Source organism: Desmodus rotundus, chromosome 12 (genome assembly GCF_022682495.2).
Source record: "Desmodus rotundus isolate HL8 chromosome 12, HLdesRot8A.1, whole genome shotgun sequence".
Taxonomy (NCBI): Eukaryota; Metazoa; Chordata; class Mammalia; order Chiroptera; family Phyllostomidae; genus Desmodus; species Desmodus rotundus.
The window spans coordinates 89,044,946-89,059,403 of NC_071398.1; the positions used below are offsets into that span (position 1 = coordinate 89,044,946).

Here is a 14,458-nt window from a genome sequence, read left to right on the forward strand (position 1 = left end):
CTACCTAATGGGACTGTTGGAAGGATTATATGAGACAGTGTGTGTAAACATCTCATACGGTTCATACTCCATGATAGCCTTCAATACGTGTTGGTTACTTTTCCCTGTGCGTCTTGCCCTTTGTCTGAGGGAAGAAACTGGGGCAAACAGGCTTGCTATAGCTCTTCTAGAAAAGACACATGACCTGAAGCTAAAGGCAGTTTAGAAGCAAACACTAGGATGCTGAACCTCATAGCAGCGCAGTGAGTAATGCTGTTACATAACGCTTGCAAATGGCCAGGCGGATCAGCTAACGTGGTTTGGCGCAGCTGACCGATAAAACTAGGCAGCTTCCAAGCCCAGCCCGAGCCAGGGAGTCCCGACCGAGCAGCCAGAGTCGAATCCGGAGTGACTGCCTGGGCCTCGAAGCTTTGGTGTTGCGTTTGACTCAGACGTGCTGTAAATCTGTGTGCGTGGAAAAAACAAAAGCGATTTCTCTCTGGCTGATCCCCTGCATAACTGGCCCCAAGGGGCCTGGAACAGCTTTCCTTCCCTCGAAAAATCCTTAATCACATCTCCTGAGTATGAGTTTTCCAGGCAGCTGCACAGATGAGAGATAGGGAGGCACGATGGAAAATAGACATGTCTTGGTCCTCAGGATGTGACTGCTGAACGAATGGCCAAGATGTGTCTCCCACATGTTTCCAGAAATGTTTAGACTTTCCCAGGGCTCTGTCGTTGCCCTTGACCTGACGAACATTTGCAGCAGCGAGAGGGGGGGAAACGCAAAAGGCAGCCTCGCCAAAGTTTTTAATGGTGCCGGGAGAGGCAACAGGGGGCTTGGGGACAGAATTATACTTTTTAAATGATTTTGGCAGGTTCTGGGGCACTCAGCTGACCACGGTAAGTTGTGATTTAATAGGGGTAATGCCAAAACCTGTATTTCAAAATCAAAAGCAAAGTACAAGTTAGGAAAGGCTTAGATGGAGAAAGGTTTTATGTGAGAAAAGGTATAGGGATTTTATTTGGCTGCAGAAAGGTATGAGTCAACAGCACGATGTGTTGTAAAAAAAGAGGTTAGGGACCTGGAAAAAGAAAATAATCTCTCTACCTGACGTACTTTGCACTAGACAATACTTGGAGTGGTGTATTCATGCTAGGGGCCAAATTTAAGAACGATATTGATAAACTGGAATTGGTCGCTTAAGGAAGGAAGGAAAAAGAAGGGTCAAATTCAAAAACTCCAAAAACTACATTCTTTAAAGAATGGTTGAAGGAAAATAAGACTATTCAGCTATCTTTCAGAGTTACCATATGGAAGAGAAATAAACATCTATTTTGCTCTGAAAGACGGAAATGGGATTAATCAGAGAGAGTTCATGGAAACAGATTTTGGCTCCGTAGAAGGAAAAATTTTCAAATAATTAAAGCAGTCCAGTGACGAAAGGGACCATTTCATTAAATTGTGAGGTTCCCGTCACTGGAAATACTCCAGCTAAGGCCGGACGAGTGTCTGTCTGGGATTCTGAAGGCCCTCAGCACCGAAGGAGAGCTTGGGGTCGGTGACCTTTAAGATTACTTGTAATTCCCATAGTTTATGATTGAAGTAAGCACAAATGCCAAGGTCACGTATGACATGCCAGAGCCACTTTTTCAACTCTTGGCTCTGATTCTGACCAGCTGTGTGACCTTCAGCTAAGAAATGAACCATTTCTTCTTCCAGTTTCCTCAACCATAAAACGAGGGAGCTGGATTTAATGATGTCTTAAGTTCTCCCCAGCCCATCTGTCTCCTGAAGCATCCTCACGATTACAGCACGTTTGGAAAGGAGAATTTGAGCCGATACCTGCCATTTTTCCTAAGTCTTTTAAAGAAGGCTTCTCCTAAGGCTTTTAAAGAACAAACGCCATTGTTGATTCTGGGGCCATTGAACCAAAGTCTCAGTTGTTTGTTGGCAGGAGAGTGGGTGATTGTGATCCTAGAATCTGGTCCCATGAGACCTGTGGCAGGAAGTTGATCAAATAACTGGTGATCTGCTTCCTCTCAAACACCTGTGCTTTCTGGCTAAGTTCAGCAATGCCTCTGCAAACAACTTAGAAGAAACGAAGATCATATTACCATTGCGACATAGTTGTATGTTTTGCAAAGCAGACCTTTGTTCTTTATTTCCTCAATACTCTGGCTGTTGCTGTTGAACGGTGTTTATAATCATAAAAACCAGTATCCGTGAAGCAACTTACCATGTGGCAGATAGTGTTCTTCAAGTTTTATATAAATTCACTTAATTTGTTTATAAGCTGAAAATCACATGATAAATCAGTAGACTAGATCCTTCTTCCCCTCTGGAAAAGGAGTAGTTAAAACCCATTAAAGTCTGTCTGCACGGTAAGGAGTCCAGAATTCGGATCCTCACCCTCATTCTTTCAGGCGTTACTGCTGCTGTTCAGTTACTATCATTTCTTCTGCGGTCCATTTGATTACCCATTCTTTTCTTTGGCTAGGTGAAGGTGCCCTACCCTCCAGCACTACTGCATTCCAGCACTTCTATTTCTTCTTTGACGACCCTCTGACTCAACACATCATCGTCTCAAATCTATTTTCTTCAGTTATTTTTTTTCCAACGATCTCTGGTGATGCAGCCCGCACTGGGAGCGTCATTATTTGTTTTGATATAGACATAAAAAGTATGTACGGGATTTCAAATACCTCCTCCAGTTACTGAGATCAGTGGGGGAAGAAATAAGTAGACTGATGCTTCTTGTAAGGACAGAAGAATTTCAAACTTCATTCCCAGGCTCGTGGGTCTGGCAACACTCACCCCATCCGACTGCCACATTTCATTCCGTCTCTCCGTTTCCTGAGGCTGGAAGTGAAGACAGCTGTTAAGAATAAGAGCATATGAGTCACTCTTGAATCTCAGTGTGATCATTACAGTTTCTGTCTCGGTGGGCAAAGCCCCTCCCAGTGTTGTGAGCCCCCTATCACAACCTACTTACTGTCAATTGTATATGAAGACCTTAACTTTCGTTTTCCAAGCTTCTAAGATTAAATACTAAATCAATTGCCACACCAGAAAAAAAATAATAATAACAAGGAAAAAAATGCTTCAACTTAAAAACTTGAGTCTTGGGGCATGCTTTTAAAAATCTGATTTAGATTCTGACCACATCTCTATGGAGATATTAGAAATATCAGTTACTGTTGCACATTTTCGAAGATGGAGCTTCTGGGCTTCTTGGTACCCTCACTGTGAAGAATTTTGCTTGGACTCTTATAGAGGCGATGCCTTGAATTTTATTTTCTCTTTCCCGTGACCTAATAACCAACCTCAAAAGAGTCATCCACAGCCTATTAATTGACCGTCACCTTTCAGACCAGATTGATCCTTATTTAATATAGTTCTGCTCAGTCCCCGTGTCAGTCGTTGAATCCTTGACTGTCTCCAGCTCTGAAGGTGCCCAGTGGATCCGCTGACCAAGCAAAGACGCAGACACGTGCGATTGCCCAGAGAACTTTGTGTCCTGCACAGGAAGCAGCAGGAGGCGAGAGACGCGGCTTGGAATCACCTCACTTTACCCACTTCGTTTCCCCTTTCTACAATTTGATTTCTTTGCTGTTAGATGAGTTGTTTTCATAATTCATTTCCTGCTAAGATATGTATAATTCTGGTACCATTGTACCCTCCAAGAGCTGGTTTTATGTGTGGAAAATTGGCTTGGTCAGTTTGGACGCTTGTAACAAAAATGCCGTGGTCTCGGAAGTCCCAGATCAAGATACTGGCAAATCCAGTGTTTGGAGAGAGGAAGAGAGGGGAAGGGAGGGAGACATCATGTTTCCTTTTATAAGGGCACTAACCCTGGACTCTACCCTCATAACCTGGTTTCCTGCCCACAGTTCCATCTCCAGATGCCATCTCACTGAGGGTTAAGGTTTCAACATGCGACTTTGGGGGGACAAGACACTCAATCCATAGCAGAAATGAAGACATTTGCATGCATGCTGTGACTTGTGGAATTCTGGGAAGGCCACTCGGCCACAATTAAAATCCTACCATTAGATATTAATTTCTTTGAGGTGGGATATTACCTCTCAGATAGGACACCTTTCCAAATCCACTGTGCTTGCGAGGGTGAGCCCATCAGTTAGTCTGTGCGGTAGTACAGTGTCGTCGTTAGAAGCAGGCTCTGCAGTCAGACTGCCTGAATTCACACCCTTACTAGTTGTACGACCTCAGGCAAGTAACTCATCTCTCTGTGTTTTGGGCCTCATCAGCTGTAAAACAGGCATGGTAACAATGCTTATCTTAGAGGTTTTTGTGAGGTTTCAATGAAATACACGATGAGCTTAAAAGAACAACATCCTGCTCTATAAGTGTTAGCAATGATCACCCTGCACTTGCATAAATCAGCCTATGGTATTCATGTCCTTTTGATAGTAAGCTGATGTCATGTCCCAGAGAAATGGGAGTTTTCTTCAGGAAATGGGGACGGAATGGAAACCATGGATACACGAGGCCTCATTAAGGAAGGGCTGGCCTCTGGGTGAGGTGTCATGTAAAGCCACCAGGTGCCTGAGACAGGCAAGCAATTACGAGAGAGAAAGAGGGATGGATCTGCCTGGAGTCCTAGCGCGTCCTCCCAGTAATTGATAGACTTAATCAGCTAGTATGGTGAGCAAGTAGTGTGATGCGTACACCTGAGAGTGAACTTTGAATTCAGTATCCGCCTAATTTTTCTGTCTCGTAATTCTGCTCCTTAGAACAATCAGGAAATGCTAGATTTCTGAAACATTACACGTGAGGAACCACAGACAAAAGTAAAATGAAGTGTTTTTCTTTGCTAAATGCCCTTGCCTCTTTCTTTTAGATTACATGAAGCAGACAACGTTTGAGGCTCAAGCCTTTTTAGAAGCTGTGCAGTTCTTCCGACAGGAGAAAGGGCACTACGGCTCGTGGGAGATGATGGCTGGAGATGAAACCCAGGTAACACGCAGCTCAGGGTTTTGGCTCTTGTTCTCTGCCTGGGAGGTAGGAGGTCAGGGTTGTAATAAACAATCAGACAAACAAAGTTGCAAGAATGGAAGATGCGGGACCGAAAACCATTTCTCTCATGGTCTAGAAAGGGACTTTCAACCTTTTTCATCTCATGGCACACATAAACTAATTGCTGAAATTCTGCGGCATGCCAAAAAATATATCTTTTGCCAATCGGACAAAAAAATAGGTATAATTTTGATTCATTCACACTGGACAGCTATTGTTGTGTTGGCTGTTATCGTTTTTTTAACTTGACAGTCTCAGGGAAAAGAGGTCGGAGCCCCTGACTACATAGTCGGGTACTGTGTGTTTTAAACACCAGTGTGCGGTGGCACGCCAGCTGACCATCACTGGTCTACAAGCACGTGGTCTGCACCCCCATAGCCGGGCACCCATTCCAAAGACCGCCAACCAGGCATTAAGTAAGGCAGCCAAAACACTGCGCAGGCATTGAGAACAGCTGCTTCTCCTTTTCCCGTAAAAGTGATTATTCTCTCTGATGCCCTCCTGCTTCTGGCGTGGAAGCAGATGTGAACAGTGTGGCTGAGTGAAAAGTGTGTGGTGGGGGTTTGGGGCAGCGGCCTCGGGTTAAATCTCTCCAAGTTATTTCCCCTCTTTTAGTCTCAGGTAACTCCTCCGAAGGAAAGATACCTTTCAGCTTGCAGGGTTGGGAGAATGAAATGAGATGCTTGGGAAACCAATTTGGCACACAATTGTCTTTATCTTTTGAATGATTGATAACTGAAGTCATGAAAGGAGACCCATTTTAAGAGCATGAGACAGTTTTCATTTACATTTCCTAGTTTTCCATTCTCTGTGATCCCGTATGATTTTTTGTGACCTTAATTAAATGCCAGTCACAGGCTTAATGCCATGACTGGGTCCCTGGGACCTTGTTACAAATCTCTAACGAAACTGTGTTTCACGACGTGAGCCTGTCCTGCAAGAGGACGACAGTCACCGAGCCGATTCCGGCAGGGGGAGGACGCTGGGCACTGCCATTGTTTAATTAGAGGCACACATGAATGGTATTCGTTAGTTTCCCCTCGTCTTCCAGAGTGCCTCTTGCGGGGGCCAGTGAAATTTGTTATTAGGGAACAATATTTGGAAGATGCCAGATGGTGCCTCGCCTGTGGATGGTTATTAAACAGCTACAGCCGCAAACACTCCCAGGATGATGGGGCTGTTCCTTATTGTTTTACCATGTGACTCAGAATCCTTTTATTCTTTTTTGGTGGATTCTAAACTCCTGTATTTCCTGCCCTGAGACTTATTCAAGAAATTTAACCAATTATTTTTTTAAACAGTATTTTTAAATGTTGGAGGAGTGAGTGCCTTTTTTTTAAAGATTTTATTTATTTATTTATTTATTTTTAGAGAGAGGGGAAGGCAGGGAGAAAGAGAGGAAGAGAAGTATCAATGTGTCTTTGCCTCTCGTGCACCCCCTACTGGGGACCTGGCCTGCAACCCAGGCATGTGCCCTGACTGGGAATCAAACCGGCGACCCTTTGGTTTGCAAGCCGGTGCTCAATCCACTGAGCCACACCACCCAAGGCAAGAACTTTAACCAATTCTTGGTTTCTGATATTTTGGGGAAATGCCTCCATTTATTAATCTGAGAGGACTAAAGACTAATTGTGCTTACATCAAAAAGAAAACAAAAGGATAAGGGAAGGCTGAAGTATTTGGACCCTGAATGTTCTGCCACGTGAATAAATGTATTTAGTTGATTCACCAGAATTAAAATGCCTCTGAGCAATACGGCTTAATGTTCATATCCTAATCCTATCTGTTCATTTTACCGATCTCGTGAGGTGGGTAGAGCAGTTATTGTTATTCTCATTTTGCAGATGAGGAGATGGAGGCAGGCATCTAGCTGTTAAGCAACTTGCCCAACTGTTAACTGAGCCACCCTAGGCCAGGCCCTCTGTTGGGGGGTGGGGGAGTGATCCAGAGGCAGGCAGGGCAGACGGGTCCCTGTGCTGGGGAGCTGATTGTTTCAGGGCCCCACGCTAAGGGGACAAATGGCAAAGGAAATGATAGCCTCTGACTCCTACTCCTGTGGAAGACCCACACCAACCGTGGGAATATACTAAGTTACACGATTATTCAGCTCCTTGAGTCCAGCTGCGCCACTTGCTTCATTTTTTTCTCCCATTTCAAATCGTGTGTCAGTTTCCATTTCTTCACCTAGCCATTGAAAGCAGGCACATAATCAGTCCTTCCCGAGGGTGGAGTACTGAGTTTGCTGGGCTTGCTTTTGTTGACTGTCTGCACTTGGCTTTGGGCAGACATGTGCAAAGTGCTCTGAGGTGCGAGAGAACTAAATGACTCATGCCCTGCCCCCGATGAGGCAAGGCCTACCTGGAAGCATCCAGAGAACAAGGCAGTGTGAGAAGTGTGTGTGGGTGCACAGCGGGCCTGGGCACACATGGGCCTCTCAGAGCTTTAGCACAAAGCAGGTGTGGGGAGGTGCTAGTTCGGCAGTGTCGGCAATACCCTAACTGGGAAAGCAAAACCCACACCAGAGGTCAGCAAAGCTGGAGTGAGCAAGTGGCCCAAGAAGTGTTGCTCCCCCTGGAAGCTGAGTATCTTTGGTGAAATCATAGATTCCTACAATGTGGGTGGTGGATGTGGGGGTGGCATTTCAAGACCATTTGTCCGGCGTCCTGCAGGGGAGAGAAAGAGCCTTAGCCGAAGTTAATTGGCTGAACTTGGAGTTGCAAAGCCATTCTGTGATGGAAATGCATTTCGAGCCATGTCAGGCTCCCCTTGGAGGAGCTAGTAAAGGAAGTGGCTTCCAGAACTCTCCCTGGGTGAGGCCTGGTGAGGGGGAGCGTCACTGTGACCTCTCACACACCGAGCTGGAGCCTGTCTGTCCCCGGACTCACACAAGAAAGAGGCAAGGGGCCCTGAGTGGCTGCCGAGTAGTTAAAGAATGTGGCATGGCCTTTACTGGCTTGAGAATATGACGTCTTTTGTTTAGAGCACTGAGCTGATTTGCACTGTTTCTGCTAAGACCTTACTCATAAAACTGTCCTAACCCCCTTTACCCGCAGGGCCTGCATTTCGATTTTCGTCATTGTTACTTTATTATCTTCTCAGTCGTGACTCACGCAGCAAGTATGGCAGGCCCTCTTGGCCGTGGTTATTTCAGGCGCATGTCCAGGCAAAGCAAAGATCCTAGACTGACTTGCCTGACAGACTGTTAATACAAAATATTCCTACGGGTGAAAATATAATAGTTCCCCCTTATCTGCAGTTTTGCTTTCCACAGTTTCGGGCACCCGTGGTCAACCGTGGTCTGAAAATACTGAACGAAAAATTCCAGAAATAAACAATTCATACCTTTTGAATGGTGCATCCATCGGAGTAGCATGATGAAATCTCGCACAGTCCCGCCTCATTCTGCCTGGGACGTGAATCATCCTTTTGCCACTGTGTCCCCACTGTGTGTGTCCCCACTGTGTCCCCCGTCAGTCACAAAGTAGCTGTCTTGGTTGTCAGGTCAGCTACCAGAGAGAGAGACCACATCCCATAAACTTTTATTACAGTACACTCTTATAATTGCTCTATTTTATTACTAGCTTATCAAAGGTGTGTAGGTATATCATCTTCGGTTTTGGGTATCTGCTGGAGGTCTTGGAATGTGTGCCTCACAGATAAGGAGGGATGACTGTATTCGTACACCAGTAAATATATTTTCTACTTGTGAATATAAATATGTCATTGGAAAGCGTTTTGCAAAATGTAAAGATCTAGTTACTTCTTATTTGCCTTTAAATTAACCCCCTGGGCTGAGAGAGCAGCATCCCCACAGAACAGGGGGCTTCAATCCAAGAAAACCACCCCACTTTTTAGGCCTTATCCCTGGGTTTCAGGGTTAGAGGAAGCCACACTCTGCCCTGCTCTGTGGCTGATCCTCAGCCCCCTGCCCTTGCAGCCCCCTCGCATCCCCTCCTTTTTTTTTTTTTTAATTTCTAGATGTGTTTCCTTTTCAATTGCTTAAGTTATAAAAATAGAACAAAATCACTTGGAACACTACATGGGAAAGACTAAAAGAAAACCATAAGCCCACCCAAATGGAATATTTACTTCCTTTGGCCTTTGTAACATTTTCATCTTTTCAAACCCACTTCATGCTTATGCTTGGATTTAAATCAATCTCTCTGCAAATGGATGAATTAGCGTAATTAATAGTATTAGGGCAATTATCTTGAATTTCACACTTTTCAACTGAGGTAATATTTCCCACTGGTTTTAAGTTCTGGCTTCAGTCTCCGTATTCTCTGAGCTCACTCTCCCCACACCATACTCTCATCCCTCTTGGGCAGATGTGTCCCAAATGAGAACGGACTCCATTGAGCCGGGTTGGGGGCCAAGGATTATTAATTACCCACTTCAATCTACTTGCTGGACCTCCTGATTTCCATGGACTTTGCACATGTCAAGTTCTTAAGTTCCTCAAAATGCTGGTTCGCCTTTTGGTTGACCCCAGAGAATGGTTAAGAAAGTCAGAAAGAACCCCACCAATGGATTACCAGGACTAGTGGAAATCCTGTCTCCCTTATACTCTGTGACACCACGGAGTTCCACATCGCAGATGACAGGCCCCCCCAACTTGCTGCATTGACCCGAGCGGCCGTGTCTCCCAGGAACCCACAGGCACACGGGGGACTGGATGGCTTGCCCGTCTCCACACCGGGAGTCTTCCTGTTCAGTTCAGCTCAAGCGTTACACCCCGCCGTGGCAGACCCTGGAGAAAGGCCACATCTAATGAGCTCATGAGTATTTCCACTAGCAGGTGGCTGACCAATGACCTCAGAGAAAATCTTTCTTAATTCCCCCAGTTTAATTTGAATTTCTACGAGGTCGATTATTTTGGACAAATATTATTGTAAATGCATGGAGCAGATGTCAAATGATCCTGTAGTGTTGTGCCTGCCTCCAGTGCCCCAAATGACGCTCGTTTTTTGTAAGTCTTGGTTTGCCACCTGGCATTGAAAGCTGAGCCGTGAGCCCTGAAGCACTCACAGCAAAGTGACTTGGAACAAGCAGACTGCTCCAGTTGGGGTGGGGGTGGGGTGAAGAAGGAAGGGCCAGTGTAACTTGGAGTATTATCTGGAGACAGGTGGAATACTCCTGATTCAGCAGAAACATGTTCATTGAACCAAGCAGAATTTTAGGAGAGACTTAGGATCAATTTAAAAAATCACCCTGAAAATTTTAGACCTGCCCCCCGCAACGTATATGCTGCCCACTCCACAATGCCTGGCTATTCCAAAGTATCTGTTACCCTCAATTTTTCTGAACTTTCAAGAGAATGGAGGTGTGGTTCAGGGGACAGTCACCTCAAAGATGTGAAGATACTCAGATCCCACGGGAACAATGGTCTCAAGCCACCACGAGCACACCTGCCCCCTTCACAATTTGGCTAAGGACACCCTCAACCAGAATCGAAGGTTTCCCTCTTTTCCTAAACGCACTAGCTTCTTCTAATTTAGACATGAGAAGTTTGCATTTGAGGAATGTGTCCTTCCTGGTGGGAAAACATTAGCAGACGTTATTGCTCCTCATGGATGTTGAAGAATGTTTAGCCCCTAGGGTTGTCTTAGTTGAGGTTTCCGTGGCCCGGGGCCCAGAGTAAAACTACTGATCTAGAAGGTTTCCTGTAGCTCAGGACAGCCTTCTGTAGCCAGGATGGGCACGGACAGTTGAGAAGTCATCAGTTGGCGTGATGCTCAGATTTCGCTGTCACCAACTAACGGACTCGGGGGCTCTCTTCCTCTTCCACTCGGCAGATCCTGAGTCACCTGGTGATGGAGGAGCTGCTGCCAACCCTTCAGACAGACCTTCTGCCTAAAATGAAGGGGAAGAAAAACGACAGGAAGAGGGCCTGGCTTGGCGTAAGTGGTGGCTTCACCCCCACATCGGTGCTACTCAAAATAAGCATCCTTTTCCTTCTCTTTTTAGGGTAACCTTTCTTTTTAAAAAACAAATCCCTTCCCGGGTACAGACAGACTACCTTGAGTTTGCTCAGTCTTAACCTAAATAAGGACTCATCCGAACAGACTCTAACTTTGAAAAAAAAATTAGAATGTGCGTGCCGTTTTATTTAAGTTAGGATTATCTGGGATTAATCCTCCTCCCTGCACGGGACCCTGTCAGGCTCTTACACGTGACGGAGCCCCGATTTACGTGTGGGTCCCTGTTGCAGCTCCTGGAGGAGGCCTACAACCTGGTCCAGCACCAAGTTGCAGAAGGACTAAGTGCCTTGAAGGAGGAATGCAGAGTGCTGACGAAGGGCCTGGAAGGAACCATCCGTTCCGACATGGATCAGATTGTGAACTCGAAGAACTTTTTGACTGGGAAGATCAAAGGTCAGTGGTGATAACGCGTGTACTACGAACAAAACACGCTGTTCACTGAGGGCTGCGTCACATAGTTAGAATTCGTGGTTTCAGAGGAGAACTGAGCGGAGGGAATTGGGAAGAAGTGGTAACAGTGGTAATAGGGGCTTGCTTGGAGCTGCTGAGGGCCTGGCCCTCCCATGGAAGCGCCAGTGAAACCAGGTGGAGGAAACTTTGCGTCTTGCCTTGGGTGGTGCCTCTGTATTCTGAGGCCACCCGCACCTCCCCTGTTGGAGCACTTCTTCCCCTGAATAGTTGTGGCTTATGACCCAGGTTCATGATCATTCTGAAATTTCAATTAGATGCTTTTCAAATAGGTCTTCTCTCCAAGTTAACTGAGAAAATAGTTCATTATTCTCCTGGCAAAACATGTTGTATTGGGGTAGCAAGCAAGCCATTTTTAGAACTCATAGATTGTTTCTTATTTGAATCATGCAACTGAAGGGCTTTTTTCCTAATAATTCTATGGCTTGTTTAATAGTTCATATCCCAAATATTTATGAGTTAAACATACTATTAATAGTATTGATCATCTTCAATTGTCAGAATACAAGGCAGTATGATCTTCTATAACTGTGAAATAGATCTGCAAATGGAGATAAGAACGTGACCATTCCTCTCCCTGTAGGCAAGTTATTTACCAACAAAAACTTAAGAAGTGCACTTGAAGGGTAGCTCTGATTCTGCGCATTAGGATGTGACCTGGGTCGGGCCGTTGAACATCTCCAGGCCTCTATTTTTCCATCTGTACAATGGAGGACTGGACAGCCGGACCAGTGTGTATCCCCTTTTCAGTTCGGTGCTGCTATGACGAGCCCATGTGACTTTCCTAGCTCCTCAAAGCCCGCCTTCCAGCCCAGCCTCAGGCTTCCTTCCCTGGATCGCTGCTTCCAAACCTGGCCGTTTGTGACAGTCGCCCTAGCACTGAACAACAACGACAACAAAAATAATAACCACCCAGATTTCCCTGTCCTCGCGACTTCCTGAAGCAGAATCTTTGCTATGCTCTTCCTCTTCCGGTCAAAGGGCGGCTTTGCCTCTGGGAAGTGGGATCTGGTTACATTTGTTTCCATCCCTCTTTCCGATTTGGGGGACTCTTTCTGTTTTTTGTCACTGCACATGCTGTCCTTGACTACCAGAACCAAAAACAGTGTTTTTTAAAAATTGGGCATGGGCATGGGAGGCGGGGTGACAAACTGAAAGGAATTTGTTTCCATTTGCCCAAGAAAAGACTGTACTTGAGTTTTAACAAAGTCTCTTGAGGAAGGGAGAAGGGAATTGAATTATATTGATTGATTCTTAGAGAAATGAATTAAAATGTAGTAAATTGTTGTACACAGATGATTAATCATTATTTTAGGCACCTGAAACTAATATAATGCTATTGTCAATTGTATCTCAATTTAGAAAAACTTAATGAATTGCATTTCTAGGAGACGAACTGTGCATATACAGTGACAATGACAGATGGGTGACGGGCATTTTCTCTTTTGCATGAGGCATGGCATGTTTACAGGGCCAAGCAGGAAAATGCCTTTCGCCCCAGCAGAGGAAAGCTGGGGGAGTGGAGGGATTCTGTTTGTTTCCATTTTCAAGGCACCTAATGGTTTTCTTTTCTGGAGGATGCCAGTGTGGAACTCACTGTGCTGGTCGGCAGTGCCGTCTGAGCTTGCTGTTCTGTGGCTCTGTGGGGCAACTAGCCAGCTCTGGCCCGGCCCCAGCGCCCTTGAATCTGATTTTACCCTAGGTCACGGTTTTCTGGCTCTTTCCTACCACAGCAATGGTGGCCCAGCCAGCAGAGAAACACTGTGCAGAGAACGTGCAGCCGTTCCTGGCGTCCATCCTGGAAGAGCTCATGGGACCCGTGAGCTCAGGATTCAGTGAAGTACGCTCACTCTTCGAAAAAGAAGTGGATGAGCTAAGCCAGAACTTTCAGACCAGCAAAGACGGTGCCCAGCTAAAGGAGGTAGGATGTGAAGCCAAGGAGCACAGTGTGAATGGTCTGCCCGGGGCCTGCCTTTTCTGTGGGCTGTGTCTGCATTCATCGCTTCTTTCCTCCCTTCCCTCCTCCTACTGCCCCTCCCTTCCTCCCTTTCATGCATCTACCTTCCACCCATTCATCCAGTCTGCCTTCCATGCATCCCACAACCCGCTCATCCATCCATCTGCCCCCTTCACTTATTAATGGTCTTCAGTGCAAAAATAATCACCTGCATATATATATGCAAATGAGTCACCCATACCCACCTGATCCTAGTCCACCTCCAACTCCTAGGCCACCTCCCCTCCCAACTCCCTGAATTAATATAAGCAGCTTAGAATGTGTTTGCACAGACTTTTTCCTTGTTCATACAAATATATAAGCATATAGCCTCATTTATATAAATTTTGTTTGTTGGTTGGTTTGTTTCTGAAAACACAGATTCATGATACAAACCAATGTTTCTCCAAGGGTGGTCCCTAGACCAGCAGCGGCACCATCACCTGGCTGTTAATAATGCAAATCCTTAGCCCCACCCCCAAAGGTCTACTGAATCAGAAGCTCTGGAGGTGGGCCCAGCCGTGCGTGCTACCCAGACTTCCAGAGGATCCGATGCACCCTGAAGTGTGAGAAGCCCTGGCAGACACAACTTGCCAACTTGGTTTTGCACTTGAACATGATGGGCATTCCTACCAGTCAGTGGATAAGACCAGCTACGTCTGTTCCTTTTCCTTTCTTACCTCTCTATGCATAGACCCACATGGCATTGTCATCAACGAGATCATTTGTATGCATTTTGAGATTTCTTATCGCAGCCTTCTTTTTAAATGTGACTTTACTCTCGCTCCTCCCCACACACCACCCACCTCCCCTCGAGTAATTAGTGTCCACACCTCAGCAAGCACCACCCTGAAACTCCGCGGTGTCCCCCTGCCCTGGCCTCCATTTCCAGCCTTTCTTCCTGTCCGTCTCCACCTGCTCTCCTGTTAATTACAGCTCTCCAACATTCCATTTTAAAAGTATTTTAAAATAAGCGTGGGAAATAAAACACAC

General features: G+C 45.8%; 1 protein-coding gene across 1 annotated transcript in view; it reads left to right on the forward strand.

Moving 5' to 3' along the window:
• The window catches only part of NIBAN1 (niban apoptosis regulator 1), a 121,990-nt gene that overhangs the window by 90,841 nt on the left and 16,691 nt on the right, over positions 1–14,458 (forward strand). The window contains exons 6-9 of the mRNA XM_024552662.4: positions 4,845–4,960; positions 10,816–10,920; positions 11,232–11,394; positions 13,203–13,390. Of these exons, the coding sequence (XP_024408430.2) occupies positions 4,845–4,960; positions 10,816–10,920; positions 11,232–11,394; positions 13,203–13,390 (572 nt within the window). The remainder of the gene's footprint in view (positions 1–4,844; positions 4,961–10,815; positions 10,921–11,231; positions 11,395–13,202; positions 13,391–14,458) is intronic.